At 45.7% G+C, this 21,627-nt stretch overlaps 2 protein-coding genes across 3 annotated transcripts; both read right to left on the bottom strand.

The window, feature by feature from the left end:
* Positions 1–341: 341 nt before the first annotated feature.
* Positions 342–7,972, bottom strand: LOC122368265 (serine/arginine-rich splicing factor 4-like). 2 transcript variants are annotated; one of them, XM_043342032.1, is made up of 10 exons: positions 7,838–7,972; positions 4,828–4,953; positions 4,382–4,452; positions 3,941–4,048; positions 3,705–3,777; positions 2,296–2,369; positions 1,669–1,857; positions 1,308–1,475; positions 1,007–1,069; positions 342–735 (listed from the first exon to the last, which is right to left on the bottom strand). In XM_043342032.1, the coding sequence occupies exons 2-10, from the start codon at positions 4,951–4,953 to the stop codon at positions 597–599; spliced, it is 1,011 nt and encodes a 336-aa protein (XP_043197967.1). In that variant the 5' UTR covers positions 7,838–7,972; the 3' UTR covers positions 342–596. The 2 variants fall into 2 exon arrangements, with proteins under 2 accessions (XP_043197967.1, XP_043197968.1); XM_043342033.1 differs by having other exon boundaries at positions 3,705–3,774.
* A 5,985-nt stretch (positions 7,973–13,957) lies between these two features.
* On the bottom strand, positions 13,958–20,084 carry LOC122368277 (dynein axonemal light chain 1-like). Its single transcript, XM_043342071.1, has 5 exons — positions 20,069–20,084; positions 18,612–18,761; positions 17,095–17,206; positions 14,735–14,915; positions 13,958–14,312 (listed from the first exon to the last, which is right to left on the bottom strand). Exons 2-5 carry the CDS (start codon positions 18,749–18,751, stop codon positions 14,203–14,205), a joined length of 543 nt encoding a protein of 180 aa, XP_043198006.1. The 5' UTR covers positions 18,752–18,761; positions 20,069–20,084; the 3' UTR covers positions 13,958–14,202.
* Between the last annotated feature and the right edge of the window lie 1,543 nt (positions 20,085–21,627).

Raw genomic sequence — 21,627 nt, 5'->3', positions numbered from 1 at the left:
GTGTCAATCAAGTTGTCAATATATTGACATTTCCATAAAGCATTTTCATCTGAAGCGCCAGCGCCAATGCTCGATAGTGTCGGGTAGCGGCGTCCCGTAAAACAGGGCTAGGTCGTAAACAGATGCCTCGAGCCCTGGACGAGACTTGATAGTGACCAGGACTACATGAGCAGTGTAAAACGTGCTACAAACGGATTGCAAGTGAGCGAGTAGGAAAATCCAGTCCTGACCATTTACTTGCTCATGTATTCGTAGTCAGTGATAACCGTGACATCTCCACAATGTGTACACGACACGATACCAGTGCGAAATATTCCCAAGCAGCATCGAACAGAAACATCCCCAGATGATAAGTGTATTGGTGAATAACTTCTCAGTAGCAGACACGATCATGGGAATGCGGGTATGATGTTAACACGTGAAATGACCTGCCCCGCAGTCCGCTATTCACACCACGGAGCTCATAGAGGTCGGCCCGCCGGTGGCGAGCCCCTACAGTCACAGACATACACCGAGCCGCGCGGTCCATCGGTGGCGGTCCATCGGTGTCGCGCCGCCCCGGCGCGACAGGTCGACGGGGGGGGGGGGGGGTGCCATCAGTCGTCGGCGCCACGAGATCCCGACCGAGACCTGGACCGAGACCGGGAGCGGGAACGGGACCGAGACTTGGAGCGAGAACGCGACCGGGAGCGCGGGCGGTCGTCACGGCCGCGCGAGCCAGACCGGGACCGAGACCTGCCGGACACAGAGCGCACAAATGTCAGCGAAAAAGAGCGGCACGGCCAGGCGACTTAGAGCAGCAGGCTCATAACCTGGGATCACTATTTACTTTCAGTAAGATATGATGATAAAACTACACCGTCATCGAACTTATAGCAGGCTGTTGAGATTTATCTGAATGAAAAGCACATTCAAATCAGCATGTATGAGAAGCGTCTGTAGGACTAAATAATTCATAGAGTCCGGGAAAATGATAAAAAAGCAAAAGCACACTAAAAAATCTTACCGAGACTTGCTCTTTGAAGCAGACTTCCTGTCCGCATCCCTTTCCTTTGATTTAGACCTGGACCTGGGAATATACAAATGAGTTAGCAATACGTCAGAAAATCATTTGAAAATCACTTGAGTACGTGAGCAATGAACAGCTGTTGACGTTACTGAGGGACAAGATTAGAAGGTAAAGGATGTCGTAACTATCGAGCTGTCATTCTAACAGCAAAAATCGAGCATCAACAACATTGAACAGCTGCTCCCCAGCTCCCATTATTTCATCATTCCAGCCCTGAATAATGTGGCGGGAGTCACACCTGTCTCGGGATCCGTCGCGACCTCTGTCGGCGCTGGCCTCACGCTCCTTGGACTTAGAGCGCGACTTGTCCCGTCCGTTGGACCTGGTCTTGGAGTCACGGTCCTTGGAGTGAGAGCGCGACTTGGAGCGGCGGTCCTTGGAGCGAGAGCGAGACTTGGAGCGAGACCTACCGGCAGGGGAGCTACGGTCAGACACAGTGCAGTCTGCCACGGCGCAACCGCGGCGAGAGAGCGCTGCCGCAACTACGAAAACACTGACAGCAAGCACCATCGCCCTAAAAAAGGGACATCAGACAGCGGAGTCAATAGGCCGTTTATATTAGGTACTTCGCAGCCGCTTCCCTTCACCGCAATTCTCACCTGCTGCGGGAACGGGAACGGCTGCGGCGCCGAGACCGGCTGCGCGAGCGGCTGCGGCTCTTGCTGCGGCTGCGGCGGCGGGCGCGGCGCGTGTCGTCAATGACGCGGATGCGGCGTCCGTTCAGCTCGGTGTCGTCCAGCTTGTCCAGGGCGTTCTTCATGTCCGAGTAGCAGGCAAACTCCACCACACTGCCGGACGGTCAGACGGGTGTGACTCAGTACAAAAAGCACACACCAGTTGCATAAGCTAGTTAGTTAATTGGGGATTTAGGGCGCGCCGACTACTAAGGTCATTTTGCGCCCATACGTCGTATTAATAAAACAAGTGTGTCACAAGAAAGAACCTTCTAGATACAAAGACTAGAAAGTAAGACTCGATATAAAAGAGCAAGGTAAGATAAAACAGCGCAAAATGTCGTGCTAGACAGCACCAATTGTATAAATTCGGGCCGAATTTACAGCAATGGGAGAAATGATGAATGCAAACCGCAAATTAATGCACGTTTTCGAAATTGAATGCAACACGTAGAATCGACACAAATTATACGAAGGAACTAAATACGAACAACGCACAAAGATTAAAAACTATTTTAAATAGCTGCTCGGCCCCCCGCGTTTGACACTTACCCCTCGCCACGTCGGTCCTTGTGTGCGTCAGCGTAGGTGACCTCGCCGGCCTGACGCATGTAGTCTTTCAGGTCCTGGACGCGAGAGCAGGGCGTCAGTGGGGCCGGGGCGAATAGGAGGCAGGCCGCTGACCCTCCCTGGGATTTGGAAGGACAGCCAGCCTGCCCCCGGAGGACGAGGGCGAGCAACTGCTGCGTCCTCCGTCAGTGAGCTATGCAAAGGAGCAGTTACTGCACTAATCAGTAGCAAAGGCTGAATATGACATACTGGGGGACGCGGACTGAAAGGACTCATTGCACACTAACCAACTGATAGCCGCACAAAAATTATGGCCGCGACGCACACGGAAACACGCGGTCAGTTACGGAGATTCAGTAAAACCAAATCACCATTTGGCCCCCGGCGTGACAGCAAAACAATGATGGGCCCGGGAAATAACACGGATCAGGCGCCGATGCAGGATTGAAGACTCCAACGGGTCGGAGAAGAGGGACGATGTAAATCAGGTTTTTTAGAGCTCGTCCCTGCCTACAGAGGTTACCGACACCCATATAGGGGAGAGAGACGGCTGGGAGAAAATCGAGTCGGCGGGCGGGAAGACAGAGGTCGACCGGCCAGCGGGGGAGAAAGGGCCGGCCGGCCGGCGATAGCGGTCATACCTGGCGCCCTGACGAGAGCTGCCGAACCAAGAGCTGCCGAACCAGTCATCCGACCCTCAGACCACTAACACACGCGCCTGACCGCCTCGCATCCAACACGCGCCCGGTTGGCCGGGCCATCCCAGTGCGCACTGTGCGCCCCACACGGCGGCCCGCGCCCGAGCCGCGCGCCTCGCCCCCGGCCTGGGGCTCGCATCGGCCGCATGACTGCGCCTCGGACGGCGCTCTTGAAGAGAATTGGTCAACGTTTAGGGGACACTTCAGATACAGCACACTTGTCGGGAGCCGACAGCAGAGCAACCCATATTATACTAATCGGATGAAAAATTGTTCAAAATTGAACAGGTATGGGGGAAACTGTGGCAAACAAAGGAAGTTCCATTACTGAGTAAGCGTAGCGTACTTTTTATAGCATCGGCCTAAGTGGCCAGCAAGCACTGCCGACGGCAGAGTAACGTTAAGGTAAGCCGTAGTGTCTGGCTGCTGCGCCCAGGAGCGGATGTCGCCGCGTCAGCCGCTGTTGGGAGGACCAGTGCCGCGGGCGCGGCGTCGCCCCTCTGCCGCCGCCGTCAGACCACCGCGGCCGGCGCGCCGGGCCCACCAGACCAGACCAGACCAGACCAGGAGCTCGGCCGCCGGGCCACATCACACACCTGTCCGAGCGGGAATACTGTGAGCGCGCGCCCCTGTGCCGGCCTCGGGAGTCACAGCGGCGCCGGCCGCCACCCGCCGGCAGCGCGGTACACTCACCTGCCAGCTGACTCGCGAGCTGAGGTTCTCGATCAGCAGCCGGTACTCGGTCCTCGTCGGCGGTCCAAACCTGCTGAAACAACCGACCAGAGCGTTACGTGGCTGTCAGACGCTCTCAGCGCGCCGTCGTCTGAATACATGACACCCTACGACAAAGCAATGCAAAACAATACAACACATAGCCTTCGTCATTGGCTGTTTGTAAGATGGGTAGAAACTGATCCTATTCCACTGACCTGGTGGGTCTCCTGCTGCGTCCTCCTCCAAATCCGCCGCCGCCGCCGCCGCCGCCACGCCAGTCGTCGTAGCGACGAGACGGTCCACGAGCCGATTCCATCGTAATCCTGATGGCACCGACCGCGGTAACGTGTCACAAAGATCGTAAAATCGGGACGAATTGCTGTCCATACATGACACAATGTGATGTGATTATGTAGTATTTTATGTAAGGTGGATGCTTTATCTATTGTAGAATGATGCTGGAGTTTATTTACATTCAAAATAAGCCTTGCCCAAAGCATCTCATCATACACATCAGTAACTCTTCTTGCAAAAAAACTTTAGACAAAAGAAAGCACCCTCTACTTAAGATGATTATTGGTTAACCCAAACATCCTCACAAAACATACTACAAGCCATTGCCAATGAATGACATTAAGAGTATGCATAGAACATACCTTTCTCCCATCAAATCACGGCCATTAAGTTCATAGCAGGCATCTTCAGCATCTCTAGGGTCATCAAATTCCTGAAGACATAAAATGTGGATGAGCAACAATTGATAATAATTTATATCTGGATAAAACATGTAAAATAATAATAGTTAAACAAAGAAAAAATGTGATAGAGATGTCCAATGTAACAAATTTCATGTAGACCAATAAACTACCATTCCAAAATGAGCAAGCAATTTAAAAAGTTGAACTACATATCATTGATACATGTTAAGCAGTGATGTGAGATAATATCAGACAGCATTCTGACTTCATCATGAGCACTATGAAAAAAATGATACAATAAATATTGCAGCACCTAAGCCAACACCTATCCATTTCTTTATTCCACATTCATTCCTTCACTAGGTATGATAGGTACCTAGGTATTTAACTATTTAGGTACTTACAATAAAACCAAAACCATTTTTTAAAAGAATGTCTCTGAGTCTTCCATAGCCCTTGCAGAATCTCTCCACATCCCGCTCTCTGACTCCTTGAGGAAGACCTCCAATGTACACTCTGGTGCCAGGCATCTGAAAAATCAACAATAAAAATGTCAGTCCATGATACAGCCATGAAAAATATCATGTCATGCATCTAAAATATCAACAATGATCTCTTACCACTGAACCATAGGTAATCCCAAAAATAATAACTTAGTAGGTACTTACTTGCACACCAGAAAGAATGGTTACCTACATAAGATGTACCTAACTATGCCTAAAATGGGATAGTCCTGGACCTTTCATAGCTGAAAAAAGACTATTAAAAGAGACTAAGACCATTTTTTTTTTCTGTTTAGAAACAAAGTATTAACAGAGCAAAAGAGGAACAAGAAATTAGAAAACACTGGCTTGGCAAGGTACCGTAAAACGGGGTGTTAAGGGACAGTTTTGAGGTGTTTTGTTATATAACTTAACCCTATTCCTGGCGGGCTCCGCCGGGACAAGAAACTGGCGGGGGAGGGGGGGCCGATTCGGCCCCCCCTGAGATCTCGAGAACGAAGCAAGATAGCGACAAGCGGTAAACGGCATCGGATACGCACGGCCAAGATCTACAATTTTTACTAAGGTCATTTTCAGGTCAGGTCAAAGATGACGTCACAGGGGTCGAAAAAGTCAAAATGGCGGCACTAGATATGGAGAGAGTTTTTCTCGAATAACTTTCAAATTAGTCAAGATAGGAACAAACTAAGGGCATCATCGTGATCCTCTCGTCAATCCGCATCGAATGATATATATGTTGACCTCGAAAGGTCAAGGTCAAAGGTTGACCTCAGGTCACGTGACCTCGAGGTCATCATGTATATCATTCGATGCGTCTTGACGAGCTGAACACAATGAGACCATCCACGCGTCTGTATCTTGTTCCTGTACGGAGTTATTGGCCAAAAACCTTTGGTGACCTTTGATGACGTCACATGACCTCACAGCTGCCCAACAGCAAAACAGACCTCAAGGTAGTGAAGGTTGATCGTATATGAAGTCATGTATGGTATATGGGGCCATTCCGACCCGTTTTAGTGGTAAAAACAGGGAGTTGATTTTCCCCCATTGACTTATAATGGGGAGGTCGCGAAATTGACCTGACCTTAGGTCACCGATATCAAAATTCCGAGATATACAAATTGCACATACTGGTACCCTAACTAAACCCTGAAGAGAAGAAATTGATCGGTCAAAAACTCTAGCTCTGGCGTGATTGCAAACTTTTCTGAGGTAGCGTCACCAAACCGCCTCTGGTGACCTGACCTGAGGTCAGATCAACTCAAAATTTTCAGACATGTTGCGTAGAAGCCTTTTAGGAAAAGTCAGAAAATTTGAGCTTCCTAGCTCAACGCGTTTGGGAGATATAACCAAAAAACCTCAGGGGGGGCTCCTGAGGCCCCCCCCCGCCAGGAATAGGGTTAAGAAGGGTTGGAGATAGAAGCATCAAATTGTCAGCATTTTATGTGGAATTTGGTGCTTTACATGCCTGCCACATTAAAGTTTTAAAGATTTATACCTGCATATTATTTTTTATTATTTTTCATCACTGTCCCTTAGCACCCCAATGTGGGGTGTTAAGGGACACCTATATTATTCCAAGAAATGGTCATCAAATGCCCACAATTGGGGTGTGGAAGGGCACACAATTTATTTATTGAAATGTTTTGCATGTTCTGTCACAAAACAAGTCAGGTTCATTCACCACTAATGACCTTTTTAGCCAATTACGTGTAATGCAGTTTACGCATGTGGAAAATGTGCTAATTATAAGGTAAACAGAACCAAAAAGTAATCTTCTGTCATCAATAAAAACCCATGTTGAAGCTAGTCACTTGTCATTATGTTGCCCTCTTTGTTTTAGCCTTTTTATGATGACATCCCATTTACCTACGTCAGTCTCCATTGACCCATCATTGTAAAAGAGAGTGTTGAGATGTTTTGTTACATAACTTAAGATGTGTTAGAGATAAAACCATGAACTTGCCAGCATTTTATGTGGAATTTGGTGTTTTCCATGCCTACTGAAAGAAAACTTAATGAAATTATATTTAGATATTATTTTTTATTTTTTCTTCCCTGTCCCTTAGCACCCCACATCCACCTCAAAATATGTATGTATCCGGAAAAGAGGAAGAGGATGATGAATGAATGGGTGGATTTGCACAAGCTTTTCAGGAAACATGTGCAATACATGTGGCAATACACCTATGCATTCATTTTCCTTGTAGACCCACTAGTTTATGTGGTACACACAGAGTTTTGGAGATGTTTCAATTTTGTGAAAATGTAGTAAGATTTTCAAATCCATTTTTGAACCAAGTCACTTGCATAAAAAACCATACCATTTTGTCCTATGGTCAAGAGCAAAACAGTGTCAACTACCACACTGAAGTTTTTATTGAACCTTCTCAAATTAGGAAGTTAATATGACTGAAAGTTTTTCCCATGCAACTGTCCCTTAACACCCCACTGTCCCTTAACACCCCATTTTACAGTATCTAAGTACTTACTACTTACACAGCTGAAACACTCAACACTCCATGAAAGCTTAGATAAATGACTAAAAATCAAGACCATGTTGAGCATAACAAAGACTCATCACAGACATCAGACATTGACATGATGCAAATTTGAAGCCCAGCGAACACGCATAATGAGAAGAAGGGAACTTTCCATTCATAATAACAAGAAGTTTCAACACTAAGTAGGCATGTAGCTACATAATAAAGAACATAGAACAACATCTCTTTCACCACTCAAGCATATTCAACTCAATTTCAATGCATAATTAATGCAAGAACTGGCAAGAATGTATTGGTATGATTAATGATACATAACTGGCGCACCCTCGAAATAAAAAACTGGCTAGCCTCAAACAAGAAATGCTTAAACGGGGTAGTACATCAAAGGGTAAGAGCTGAATCCTTACCTCTCTTTCCCCTCAGTGACTTTCAGTTTTCAGAGCTAATTTGATAAATCGCAGCCGTACTAAAATAATAACCAAACAACACACGCCAGCTTCGGAAACAAGATGGCGTCCTGCGCCAACGGCAACAAAACGGGTGGCGATGGAATTTTGTTATTCCCGAGGAAAAATACAACCATTTGCAAATCACACAAATCCTTCATTCGCATATTTATTTGAGATCTCTGCTGGCTTTTTTCATGTAACGAGCTGCAAATTGAAAAATAATCTACTCTGAAGTGCACTATGCATAGACCCTTATTTTGTTCAACCGCATTCCAATTTGTAGGAAGGGTCAAAATCTAGAGCCGAAGCGTATTGGTATCTCGGTGTTGAGCGACGGGCCGGAAAACCACTACCAGTACCGCCGTAGAACGAACGTTCTACGGCGTTCGTAGAACGTCACGGTAGAACGTTACGTTCTAGCCGTAGATCGGCGTAGAACGATCTTTTACTACGCCGCAGTGTCCAGGCGCTGCGGAAGTCCTGGATTAAATCTTGGACCTGCGGAACCAAGGTCCTAGATTTTATTTGGCTTCCGACCCGTCGTGCAAATAGCGGCGGGCAGTGGCTCCCGGCTTTCGGCTTTGTGCTTAAGTTTTACAACCGTTATGTCGACAGTTACTGATAGGTACCTAAAGGAAGGCACAAAGCCGAAAGCTCCCGATACCGTATTTTTTTTTAATTTTTATCTTTTCGGCTAACATGGGAATGAGAGCAGCGTTATTACCTTTTATTTTTTTGCATAGTGTCTCTCAAAATAGTCCTCAAAACCATTACAATGAAGCATGAACACAATGTATTTCATTCGGGGTGACCATCTACAGATGCGTTCAGCTTCATTCACATGCCTTCGCAGTTCGCAATATATGTATCACGGTATATAGAGAACTGTATGTATCAGCGATGCCATTCCTTGGGATTTGTCCCAAGATCTTGGGATTTGAACATTAACATTGGGATCTTGTGATTTGCGCTGCATATCTTGGGATCTGGCAGAAGCTGATTTCACTTTGGGTCTGTTCCCGTCGCTCCTCCCAAAAAATCTCGGATGAGGTTGGATGAGCTTGGAGGAGAGCCGTTTCAGAGGAGCCACGGGAACATTTTCGCGAGAAAATCAGCTGTTTGCGGGCTGTAACGGTCGGCGATTTATGGCGCGCAAACATAAATCAAGAGATAATAATCGCTTTCTAATAAAATAACCTTAGATTAATGTCAAACATTACTATTTAAAGATATCCAATCGTCATCAATCACTAAAATCATTTCCACTTCCTTCAAATCGCATTTATAAACAATTCACATTTGTATTACGTGCGCCAAATGCGTCTACGCAAGAGCCTCCTCCAAAAAACCAACTTTTGTTTGGGATGAGGGAGGAGGCAAATAGTGGTGGTGAGATGTGAAGTCAAGATGAGCTTGGAGGAGCTTGGAGGAGCGACGGGAACGATTTTTTGAAACGAGAGGAGGTTAGAGGAGCTTGGAGGAGGTTAGAGGAGCGACGGGAACAAACCCTATGTCTTCTCATGCTGTCGAATGCTTTTTCCTTGGTCGATAATAGATTTAGGATGGATTTGCCTCACGGACGGTTAATAGCATTCAAACATATTGAAGTAACGGACGAAGCTTGCGATGTTTCTTGCAGGCATTATCTTCCCGAGGTCGCAGGATTATTTTTGTACCATTACTTGTTATGGGTATAGTAGCAGCTTTCAGTCGCTGTTCGCAACTGGCGCTCATCGCCCGCACATGGGGGGGGGGGGGTGGTTGCCCCCCCCCAGGCAGTCTTTCTGCTCTGCACTCAATATTTTTAGAGCTAGAAGGCTGATTTTTCGTATAGCTGCTCGTCTATCCTTTCTTGATGTCCACTGAAAATTTCAAGTTTCTGTGATTTTTGGTTTCGGAGATATGACCTTGTTTTTCAGGTCATGTCATGACCCAAATGGCCAATTCTCAACATCTTGCGTTTGCCATGGGCCTTGTGAGCTTTTGACACCCTGATATCGGCCTTTTTTGCCAGTCTTACCTCCCACCTATCATGGAACATGTTGTTCGACGATGTACAGGGGTCAAGGTCAGGGTCAAGGTCAACCTAGGTCATCTAAGATAATTGCGTTTTAGGCAAGCTGAATTTACTTTTTGTGAAGTTTTTTGACTGCATTTTTGGTAAAAGCTTCTCAGATCATGATTTCATGTGATATGGACCCAAAAACAATCGGTGCACACATCAGTAGGGGAGAGTGGGGAAATATGCCCAGGGTTTTACTATGTCATATATTATTCGAAAATGACGATCGGAAAGCAAAAACTTGGAGTTTCAACGGAAGTCGACATCATTTTTCTCCAAAAATATCACACTTTCGTGCCTGAAATATGATAACTTTTTTTGCTATTAAGCATTTTCCTGAAGAAGTCAAAGGGGGCATCTTACCCCACAGGGTGGGAAAGACGCCCCCTGGCGTTGGGGAAGATGCCCCCTGCACTATAAGTGACATAAATGGGCACGTGAATCGCCTGAACGAATCAGTAGTCCCTTCGAGCCTGCAGTAGACACCAAACGTCATCGTAAGGGCCCTCAAAAGTGGTCGTAAGGTGCTTCAGAGGTCATCGTTAGGGTCATCATAGTCCAGCGCGGCCAAACAAGCTTCCGTGGTGGCGTTCGGAGACCACTGTCGGGCCCTTATAGGTCTTCATGATGCTTGAGGGCCCTCGAGCCCATCGTGGGGACCTCAGATGCCAGCGCGGCCCGTGGAGCCAACGTGGGAGCCCTCAAAGGATATCGTGAGGGGCCCTGGAGCCAATAATGGGGCCCACCGAGGCCGTCGTGAGGGCTCTCAGAGTCGGATGCCGCCCAAAAAGTCGCTGTGTGGGCCGAGAGACCGGCATGGGGAGCACCCGACCGTACTGAACTCTCAATAGTCCCAGATCGGCTTTTGTCTCTCATCACAAGCATGTAATAAATGATTTGACGGGCTGCTTGAAGGACAGCCTACGGATTTAGGGGGGCGTCTTTCCCCATCAGGACAGGGGGCATCTTACCCCAAGGTACCGAAGTAACATTAAATCAGTACAATATGTTAGCCATAAAACTACACCCTGAAACAAACTGTTTGGGACACAGTACACGCATGTTAATGTATCACGACTATATCAAGGGACGCAAAAATTATCTACCTTCTTTGATATTTACAATGTTTTAACACCAAAATATTTTTCGAAAGCAGCAAATAAAAAACATGCATTCACCAGCCAGCCGCTGCCCAACTGAGCTTCGCAAATTTTTGTGCAGTTAACAAGGCAGGCTTCCGCTTTACGCTAAGAACATTAATTTCCGGGTTCAATTCTTTGTTTCGCCGCTAGAGGGGGTGGGGCGTCTTTCCCACCCTGGGCATCTTACCCCACTCTCCCCTATACACACAGACACACACAGACATACAAACACATATAATTGACCTTGACCTAACTTGACCTGAAATGACCTCAGCAGCAAAATTCTGGTCGGATAGTGTGACAAAGAGGTTCTAGCTGGCTTGGCACCAGAAAACAGCATCGTCATCGGTATTTGATAAGCAGCGCACTTGATATCCAACGGTGACCCAAAACAGCAACATTTTTTAGTTTGACCTGACCTGGAAGGTCAATGACTGACCTGAGAAGGTCAAACTGGGTATCATTGGATTCGTCTCTTCCCAAAGAATCTTTTTGGTCTTTACTGCTAAGCTCTATCTCTAACAGGAACGAAATGGCGCGGGGGGTGGCAACCACCCCCCCCCCCCCCCCCATGTGCGTTCTAGGATGGGAAAATGGCATGTGCGGGCGAGGGTTTTAATTTTCAACTACCGATCAACGGGGATGGGTGGTTTGGCGGCATGATGTTGGATGGCTATGAAAAGCTTTTACAAACATTATGCCTAAAAAATATTTCAGAAAGCGGCTCCCGCACAAAGCGTTTCATTTTACGGTTTTGCTCTGTGGAGGCTTATCCGTTGACCGCGAACCAAAATAAGGGCAATTTGTCTTTGACCTCGGAAAAGTGTCTGGTCACCTGACCTCTGGGCTCGCTGGACCAAAAATAATCAAAGCGTAACGTACCGATCAACTGTAGGAGTCCGATCGACCCCCTCCCCCTCCCCTCCCCGCGGCCTCTAGGTACATTAGCTGCTGTAAAGACGCCAATAAGGACAAGGGTGGACCCGAAGAAGAGAAAGTTGAATACTTAACACACTAATATGTCCAAAATAAGCTATGGATTTACTTGGGGTACTCCTAAGGATATGCGATGGGTAGTCTTGGGATTCGAGACGAGAATCTTGGGAAATTCTGGTCGAGATCTTGGGATGGAGCAAAAATGTGGATGGCATCACTGGTATGTATATGTTACAGGCACTTTAGAAAATCAGTCATTTTGTAAAATGCCTAGGCATTTTACAAAAAGACGGCTGTTTGGAAAATGACTGAACGCAACCAGGCTTTTTTCAAAATGGCTAGCCATTTTACAAAATGACTAGGCATTTTGCAAAATGCCTGACCAGCATGGAACGTAGATCCCACTACAGATACTATGGCCAACAGTTTTTGGACGTCTTCCTATACCCTATAGGTACGTGTTCAGCCTGTAGCTGATCGATCTGAAGCTCTGTGATGACGACAATGCTGTGTAACGACCAGGTTGAGTTGCAGACTCGGCTGTAGCATAAAACATTGTTTAGTTAACGCTGTAAAAACTCCCAAGTACATCAACGCCGTTCATGTTCTGCCTGAAACTAGACTGACTGACTGTAGGTTGATAAAAAGTCTACTATTTCTGTCCGTTCCTGGTTCGTTATGAATTGATGGTTTTTGCCAGCACTTGAGTCTATGATCTCCGCCACCTTGCGGTCGAATTCTGGACGCGACATAACGGTCCACGAGGCACTCGCGACACGCACGGACGCTCACTCACAGCCCACGGATCAACAAAGAAGCCCAGTGTGGACCACCCCTCCCCTCCTCAGTTGACTGGACAGCGCTAATTGGCTCTAAGGAACTTCAACAAGTCTACCCTAGGCCTAGTCCACGCAATTGTTTACAGTATTATTGTTTAGGTTTTCTTCCTAACTTTTTTTTTGAATAAAAAAGCTCTCTGATCACAATGAATATTAAAGCAATAATTAACAAAACACGATTAATTTTGTTCTGTGGCAACAGCTTTGAGTACCTACTTGCATGGTCCCAGTTAAAAATATCAAGCTCCACATCGGGAGAATCATCAGGTCGCTTGGCGTAGGACGAGCGCGTTGGTTTCAGAAGACACTAACGCCTAAGTGTGTGGGATCGAACCCTCGCGACCTCTAATAGTCTTACAGATACAGGCCGGCATAGGGCCAGTCGTTTGTTGACGCTCCAGATCGATCATTTTAAATCCAGCAGCGTCGCTGACGTCGGGGTTGGAAATGTCGCGGGCCTGCACTTCTCAAAATAGAGGTAGGTATGGACTTCCCACTGCTGGACTCCTCTGGTCATAATGCTGGACTCCTCGGTCCACCTACACGCTACCAAAACGTATATAATTAGGTACTCGTATCTACAACACGCTGCTCAGTCATTTTGTAAAATGGCTAGGTATTTTGTAAAATGCCTAGGCATTTTGCAAAATGACTGGAGAGTCAGTCATTTTGTAAAATGCCTAGGCTTTTTGCAAAAAGCCTGGAAAATCAGGCATTTTGCAAAATGCCTAGGCATTTTACAAAAGGACTGATTTTCTAAAGTGCCTGCAACATATATATAATATAATATATATAGTATATATATAACTGATATGTATAGATCGAACTGCGCGCGGATTGTCAAACAGCTGAACGGCACATTTTATGGCATTATATATTGGCGTCACGGTCAAATACAATAGCAAATGGTACAGATGTGACAAATAATAAATTCGACTCTGCAGCGGCCTTCATAAATCATAATACATTCGGCAAGTCTAGGGACATTCCATGGTCGTCTTCAAAAGCTTTGCTGAAATCGAAGGAGGCATAAGCACAACATCAAAAAAGTTTCGATATAATGTACCGCATTCCACAAGACAACCTGAACGACGAGCCAACTCACTTCGTGTTCTAAAGCTCCCAACTACGTAGTTAAAACATTTCTTCAATAAGCGACCTGAGAGATTTAAAATAACAAAGAACACAATAGTCTCGACATCGAGTAAATAAAACACATTGCAAATGAAACGCTCATCTATGTTTACCTACACGTTCACCATCTGACGTTCAGTGAAGCGTCCCTTGCATATAAAAAGTAAAGTGCCAGAGATGTTGTACATGAATCCAACGTGTCGTGGGTGATCAGTGCATTATAACTGGAGCCCCATCCAGGCGCTTGATGCTGGGTAGCCTCTTGATGGCCTCTTCTCGCCAGGTACCCTCCGCTGCGTACCTCTCCTCCAGCGGGTTCCCTGCGGAACACGGTGAGTCAGATACATCAGACGCGATTGACGGCAGGTAATGTCGCTGCACTGAATTTAAACTCGGGAGCACTCGCATGAAATGGCGTACGGCGCAGTTCTTTGGGGACAAACAGCGACTTTATAGCTCGATCGAGGCCTAGTCCTCATCCGCGTACAGATGCGGGAAAGGGCCATTCAAACCGCTTGGTCCCTCTATATCGCTAAACGGTGCCGCAGTTGCGGCGTCAACTGTACGGCAACATGACGAAGTTACTTTTTGTAGTCACTGCACTGTCGACGTGGATAAGCGAATCTCATTTTTACAGTTTGGGAGTCGTTCACTATGTGAACATCAACATACCGATACGTGCCAACAAACTTGACTAAAAATGTACAAATGTTCACTTGATTAAAAAAGCGTTAGGACTTACCCACAAAGACAAGGTCGACCAAATTTGGCAGCTCGTTCAGCTTTGTGAACTCCGACCAATCTTTGACGAAGTTATTTGACATGTACAAGACAGCAAGTTTTCTAAGTGCGTTGATCCCTTTCATTCGTTCTATATTATTGTAAGAGATCCAGAGTTCTTCCAAGGTATCAGCAACGACCTCCTGAAAATGCATAATTAGAGCCATAATTAGAGCTTGTTTTGCTGGGTTAGGCCTAATTGGTCTGTTTAGATCATTTAGGATCGTGGTTCTAGTACCTAAGAGAGGATAAAGTGGTGGCATTTTGAGGTGAGCCGACCAACGGTCGTGTGTCGCACTCACAGCGATTGAGCGCAAAACATATTTTTTCATGTTTATTTTCCAGACCCTGAGGAAGCTATTACCTAAAGCCTGTTAAAGCCAAACATCGGGCAATTGATGTGTCTATTTTTTAACGATTAACAACTAACGATTTACGATTCGACATTTTACGATGAGTTCTAGAGACTAGAATAACGGTTTACAAAAACTCTCCGCTGCATTTACTTTCTCGACTGAACCGATTGCGTCTTCGAAGAGCGTTTCGCCTGGGACAGGACAACCAGTCGTTAACCCTATTCCTGGCGGGGGGGGGGGGGGCCTCAGGAGCCCCCCCTGAGGTTTTTTGGTTATATCTCCCAAACGCGTTGAGCTAGGAAGCTCAAATTTTCTGACTTTTCCTAAAAGGCTTCTACGCAACATGTCTGAAAATTTTGAGTTGATCTGACCTCAGGTCAGGTCACCAGAGGCGGTTTGGTGACGCTACCTCAGAAAAGTTTGCAATCACGCCAGTGCTAGAGTTTTTGACCGATCAATTTCTTCTCTTCAGGGTTTAGTTAGGGTACCAGTATGTGCAATTTGTATATCTCGGAATTTTGATATCGGTGACCTAAGGTCAGGTCAATTTCGCGACCTCCCCATTATAAGTCAATGGGGGAAAAATCAACTCCCTGTTTTTACCACTAAAACGGGTCGGAATGGCCCCATATACCATACATGACCTCATATACGATCAACCTTCACTACCTTGAGGTCTGTTTTGCTGTTGGGCAGCTGTGAGGTCATGTGACGTCATCAAAGGTCACCAAAGGTTTTTGGCCAATAACTCCGTACAGGAACAAGATACAGACGCGTGGATGGTCTCATTGTGTTCAGCTCGTCAAGACGCATCGAATGATATACATGATGACCTCGAGGTCACGTGACCTGAGGTCAACCTTTGACCTTGACCTTTCGAGGTCAACATATATATCATTCGATGCGGATTGACGAGAGGATCACGATGATGCGCTTAGTTTGTTCCTATCTTGACTAATTCGAAAGTTATTCGAGAAAAACTCTCCATATCTAGTGCCGCCATTTTGACTTTTTCGACCCCTGTGACGTCATCTTTGACCTGACCTGAAAATGACCTTAGTAAAAATTGTAGATCTTGGCCGTGCGTATCCGATGCCGTTTACCGCTTGTCGCTATCTTGCTTCGTTCTCGAGATCTCAGGGGGGGGGGCCGAATCGGCCCCCCCCCCCGCCAGTTTCTTGTCCCGGCGGAGCCCGCCAGGAATAGGGTTAAAACGGCCACCCCGAAGGACTACTCGCTCCCGCTGGAGCTGCCATCCAGGCTCCATCGGTTGTCCGGGTACAGTGCCGGTCAGTCAGGAACAGGATAAGCTTGCGTTCGGCATCTGGAAAATGAGGGATAATTTACCGGGATCACCGGTAATTATTTGGTATTGCAGGGACCATCGATGCAATTAGTCAAGTTTTTACATTGCTATTGCTTCGCTAATGGTTCCGTTGTAATGTCCAATGTCCATTGTCCGTTGTTGGTCCGTTGTGCATATTGACAGCCTAAAATACCGATTGATCCCGGTGATCCGAGAAAATTATTACTCATTTTCCAGATGCCGAATACACGCCAAGAATGATAGTGTGCTTGATGATGTCTTGATTTATTGCTTGATTGTTTGATTTCGTTGATAGCCGAAACTATAGCACCGAGCAAGCCAAACATTAACTGGGCTGTGACCGCTGTAACACATTGTTCTTGTTGACGCTAAAGAGCAACGACAGGGCGAGGAGGCATGGTATATCTCAAGTCATCAATGCACACGCTACACCACTCCACGAGAACAGCACGGAAACATCAAAACGAGAATCACAGCACGCAAAAAAAAAAAAATGATGGTTATTATATGCGACCACAAATGAGCGACTGGTTCATGATTCATCGGTAACTACCCGCTATTCATTCGTAGCGATAACTGGTGAATTTGTGCAACACTCCATTGCTCATCGACATGCATATTGCATATGCATATACTTACTAGGCCAGTAAAACTTTTGATGCAATTCCGTCCCAAGGAGAGTATCTTCAGGTTCTTGAGGGCATTCAGGTTTGCAATTTTTTCAATGGCGTTGGTTGAAAGCGACAGTTTCCTGAAAACATTACTTGAATATATTACCAAACATTTTGTTGCATCTACAATAACGACTTTCTATAGGTACAATCGCTTAGAAACGCAACGAAATTGGAATTTTTAATTTTGCGGGAAACGAAATATATAACCGAGACTTTATTGGTTGGCACACGAGATAGTAATTGAGAGCAAGCAAAATGAGTCACTATAAAGAATAGACGGTCTCGATCAATCCGTGGAGTCGAACGAAAACAGAGCAACAATCCTGCAGCGCTGTTCCATTTCGACCGAGCGACAGACGTCCCTCACAGGACTTTTCTACTGTGCGAAAGCCGTCCCGGACCAGACTATTTAACAGAACGATAATCGTCTCTGACAGGACTTTTTTACCGAACGATAGTCGTCCTAGACAAGACTATTCTACCAAACGATAGTCGCCACAGACAGGACTACGAGTATTCTACTGAATGATGACTGTATGTACCCTTAGAACAAAGGTACCGTTTCGTCGTATGTATGTAAATAGCGGCCGTTCCACGGAACAATAATTGTCTGTCAGTCGCATTCCTTCTACCATGAAGGACGGCTGTTTCACCGAGCAATAATTGTTCGACGGTACCGTTCTGCCGTATCTATGTGATACCTATCGTAAAGAACGGCGGTTTATCCGAACAGTAGGTAGCTGTCTAACGGTAGTCAACTGATGTCAATTCCAGATAATTTGGAAACCGATGCCGACCGAAGTCATCAAACAATGCTAATAACCAAACGAACACAAGACATTGAGAAATTATCAACTCTTAAACAAATAAGACCATCGTATTCACTATCGAGGCTTCATAACAACTAACAAACATGCCTAAAAATGCAAATTTCGAAATAAATATCAAGTTCGTTTCGGTTTGGTATCGGCATGTCGGTGCCGATACCGGTTTGATTTTATCGTTAGTATCGGTTTTGCGGCGTTAGACTATTATTCCGTGGTATCGGTAAGTGTAACCGATTGACATCGCTAGACGTTACCGTTCACCGAACATGTTTGACGGTACCGCTTCACCGACGATTACTGACCAGGGGCGATGCCGTTCTGGCACCGAATAAACAGAGGCCGTTCCATTGAACGGTAACTGTTTGACGGTGGTTGATAACGTTCTATCAAAAAGTCACAATCAGTGAACGAACATAAAATGGTAATTCGTTCAGCGGTACCGTTTCATGTTTATAAGTCAATACATACATAAAAAAAACGAATCAACCCAGAAGATAAATCAATAAATCACACAACTCAAAACAAATAAAATGTTTTGGGAATACCGTTGTGCATCGTTTGAATATAGGCATCACACAAAGCAAGCTAAAGTTTAGCGGCCATCTAGCGAGTAGCGATGTATGTGCCCATCGATGCCGATTCCACTCGTACTGACTGGCAGCAGACGAGCTGGTTGAGCGCAGAGTCCATCTTCTCGATCGAGGGGAACATGCCGTTCAGCTTGACCTCGGCGGATTCAGCTGCCTTTTTGCCAGTCTTCTCCTCCCACAGCCGAAGTGCCTCCTTTATCATCATACTTGTCACGCTGCAATTAAAACGGAGAAAATTACACTACGATATATTTAACAATGATCTCACCGAAATTTATTTGGTGCCAACTTTACAGTCACACAGTACCTAAGCGGCGTTCGAAGTGTCAAAATCGTAAGGAGAGTACCTCAGTCATTTTTCGAGCAGGTTAAAACAATATTGGTTAAAGGAAATAGTTCACTTTTAACATGGGGTTTTGAACTGGATTAGGAGTTTCGTACCTTGAGCTTAGACAAGCACAAATCAGGAGCTTTTACGGCCCAACGATCACCCTACCCAGTAAACATGCCGGTCGGCATGTTTACTGGACAACACGCCAAAAGCATCACCCGGCGATGGGATTCGAACCCCGTGACATTTTGATTTGAACGCGAGGTTAGCGCGCTATCCACTACACCACGCAGCCAGATAGCTAATTTAGTTTGTTTTGTTGGGTTATGCCCTTTCGGTCTGACAAGACCATTTCAGAGCCGGAAGGATGATAGGATGGACATGGAGACATTGGTCTTCTTGGCGAGCACCCTGGGTCCAGTTCATAAAGAGTCCCTGGTTCCATTGCTGTTACGTGACACTTATTGGAAAGGGCGACCCCACAATGGATTCATATAGCCACTCTTACACACCTGCACCAACGTTTCCCAAAGTGTCCCTTTGATAAGTGTCCCTTTGGCAAAGCGACACTTCATGCCGACTGGCCTTTCTATATGAACTGGGCCCGGCCCTGGTGAGCTGCCGGGGCTGAGCCTGACCAAAGGATAGGCTGAGCAGCCCCCAAGCACTCACCGCACCCGGCTACGGGCGAGCTCGGCTTACGGGCAATCCCAAATGGGATAAAGTTTCCCGTCCAGTCCGGATCAGGGGGTTGCGGCGTGGAGGAAGATTTGAGTTTCCTGAGGATATTTTGAATACAGAAGCTCTTTATGAAACATGAAACATGTATTTTATATTATTTTAACGGTCAAAACAGCGGCCGATGTCGGTCCGACGTCGGCTCGACGTCGGCTGGACCTCAGCAATTGAATTGATCTCGGTCCGACGTCGGCTGGACCTCGGCTGGACGTCGGTACATGCGGGCATATCCGACATCCAGCCGACGTCGTGCCGAGGTTGGACCGACGTCGGGCCGACGTCGACATGCCGATGCCGAGTTGCCGACGTCACCCCGACGTCGGGCCGACGTCGGCATGTTTACTGGGCGGACACAGCTGAGAAACTGAAAACACCAGAAATGCTCGAACACAACACCACAATTTCACCCACCAAGCTCAGCAATATCAAAATATCAAGGCAATATGCTCTGACGCCAAGCCCCTATCTCCCGCGCTTTCCTCTTCACTCGCTTCACTCAACCAGTAAACGCTGTTACCATGGTAACCGAAAATACTGAAGAAATCAAGTGACGTCATAGCCGTAACCTTTCCTAAAAATATACATCAACGAAACCAACGAGCATTTTAAGCATTTTCAGGCCAATATAATAAATGTTTTATTGAAAATGTATCAAAGTTGCCAGTAAATTTGCTTCAAAAGCAGCTAAAATCAATAGCAACCATGGGAACAGTATCACTATTTCCTACCACAAATAGTGTTTTCATACGGCAAACAAGTTGTATGAGTGCTGTTTTAGTGTTAATTCGATTACTTTAATAATTTCAAAGTTGAATTTACTTGTGAAGAACAATATTAATTAAGTTGACGTCAGTAAATCGATCCAAACATTTATTCGATTTCTTCACATTGCAGCTTCATTTCTTTTAACCTTGGAGCGGTTAGTTGTGGATGTTTTGTGTCGGGGTTGTGTGCGCGTATGGGCGGTGGTTGAGAGAAGTGCAACAATATGCCTAATAAGCCTAAAAAAGACAAGGTAAGGTTGAAAAACATTGGTGTGGTCTTTTCTGTAACTATTTTTTCACTTGGTTGAGATGACAAAGTCATTTTAGGAATCAACGAGGATGCGGAAGATCGCACTGCGTCGCATTTGTCAAGGATAGCTGTTTTCTTTCCATTTATTTACTAGACATTTTCTTCTTGTAATGTTGCAATCCATTGTTATTCTTTTTTCTTTCCCTGAAAGTTTTCTTGGGTTGTGTAGTTGTGTCATACGCATTCAAGGTTGAATGTATGGGACATTGGGACAGGTGGTACATCAACATAGGATTTTAGATATGCCGTAATCACCATGCTACCTATATGTGGAGGGCTTTTGATGTCAATGCATGCATACATACATACATACAGATTCAGATTCAGTCACTTCCATACAAGTATTGGTACCAGTATTGTCCTGCCTAGTTGCAAGACATTATTAGGTATTGGTTGGATTGCTTCACATTCACAGCAATGGTAGGTGCCTAATAGGATGCTACTTTTATCAACATTAGTATAAGTAGCTACCTAATTTTCACTGCTACATCTACAGATAAAATATTGGTGATTTGTGAGTAGGTAATCAATAATTATCCTTAATCTTGTTATAAATTAAGCAATTGCTCAGAAAATAGTAGGTATATTAGAGCAACACACTGTAAAGTGAGGATTATGGGCATGTCATTTACTGCACTTTATCTTTGTAAAAGTTCAAGAACGATCAACATCAGTCGATAATACTTTGAGCTCCTAATACCTAGCTGCATGAAACACAAAGATACCTATAACGTGCTAGATAACTTGCTGTAATTTACAAGAAATCAGTGTAACATTTTCTTGTTCTCAGTACTTTCAATGTTCCCAGTACTTTCATTCTTACAAACATGATTTTTTTTCTCCAGGACTCAAGCAAGAAGGAGTCACCATCTTCCAATGAAGAGGTAGGTATGAAAGCTTGCATATAGTTCTCGTTTTTGTTGTGTCTCTTTTATTGG

This window comes from Amphibalanus amphitrite, unplaced genomic scaffold (assembly GCF_019059575.1).
Source record: "Amphibalanus amphitrite isolate SeventyFive unplaced genomic scaffold, NRLGWU_Aamphi_draft 000935F_arrow, whole genome shotgun sequence".
Lineage (NCBI taxonomy): Eukaryota > Metazoa > Arthropoda > Thecostraca > Balanomorpha > Balanidae > Amphibalanus > Amphibalanus amphitrite.
Note: the sequence above shows the minus strand (reverse complement) of the source record. Positions and strands in the feature narration are given on the sequence as shown.

Bases quoted from the DNA above. Each gene is read 5' to 3' on its own strand.
- LOC122368265 (XM_043342032.1), bottom strand. From the start codon at position 4,953: ATGCCTGGCACCAGAGTGTACATTGGAGGTCTTCCTCAAGGAGTCAGA. The intron at 1,858-2,295 runs GTAAGTGTCAAA...ACCGTCCGGCAG, and splicing joins AAGGACCGACGTGGCGAGGG to TGTGGTGGAGTTTGCCTGCT. The intron at 1,070-1,307 runs GTGTGACTCCCG...GTATATTCCCAG, and splicing joins CGCGACGGATCCCGAGACAG to GTCCAGGTCTAAATCAAAGG.
- LOC122368277 (XM_043342071.1), bottom strand. From the start codon at position 18,751: ATGATGATAAAGGAGGCACTTCGGCTGTGGGAGGAGAAGACTGGCAAA. The intron at 17,207-18,611 runs GTCAGTACGAGT...TAATGTTTTCAG, and splicing joins AACCAGCTCGTCTGCTGCCA to GAAACTGTCGCTTTCAACCA. The intron at 14,916-17,094 runs GTAAGTATATGC...ATGCATTTTCAG, and splicing joins TCAAAAGTTTTACTGGCCTA to GAGGTCGTTGCTGATACCTT.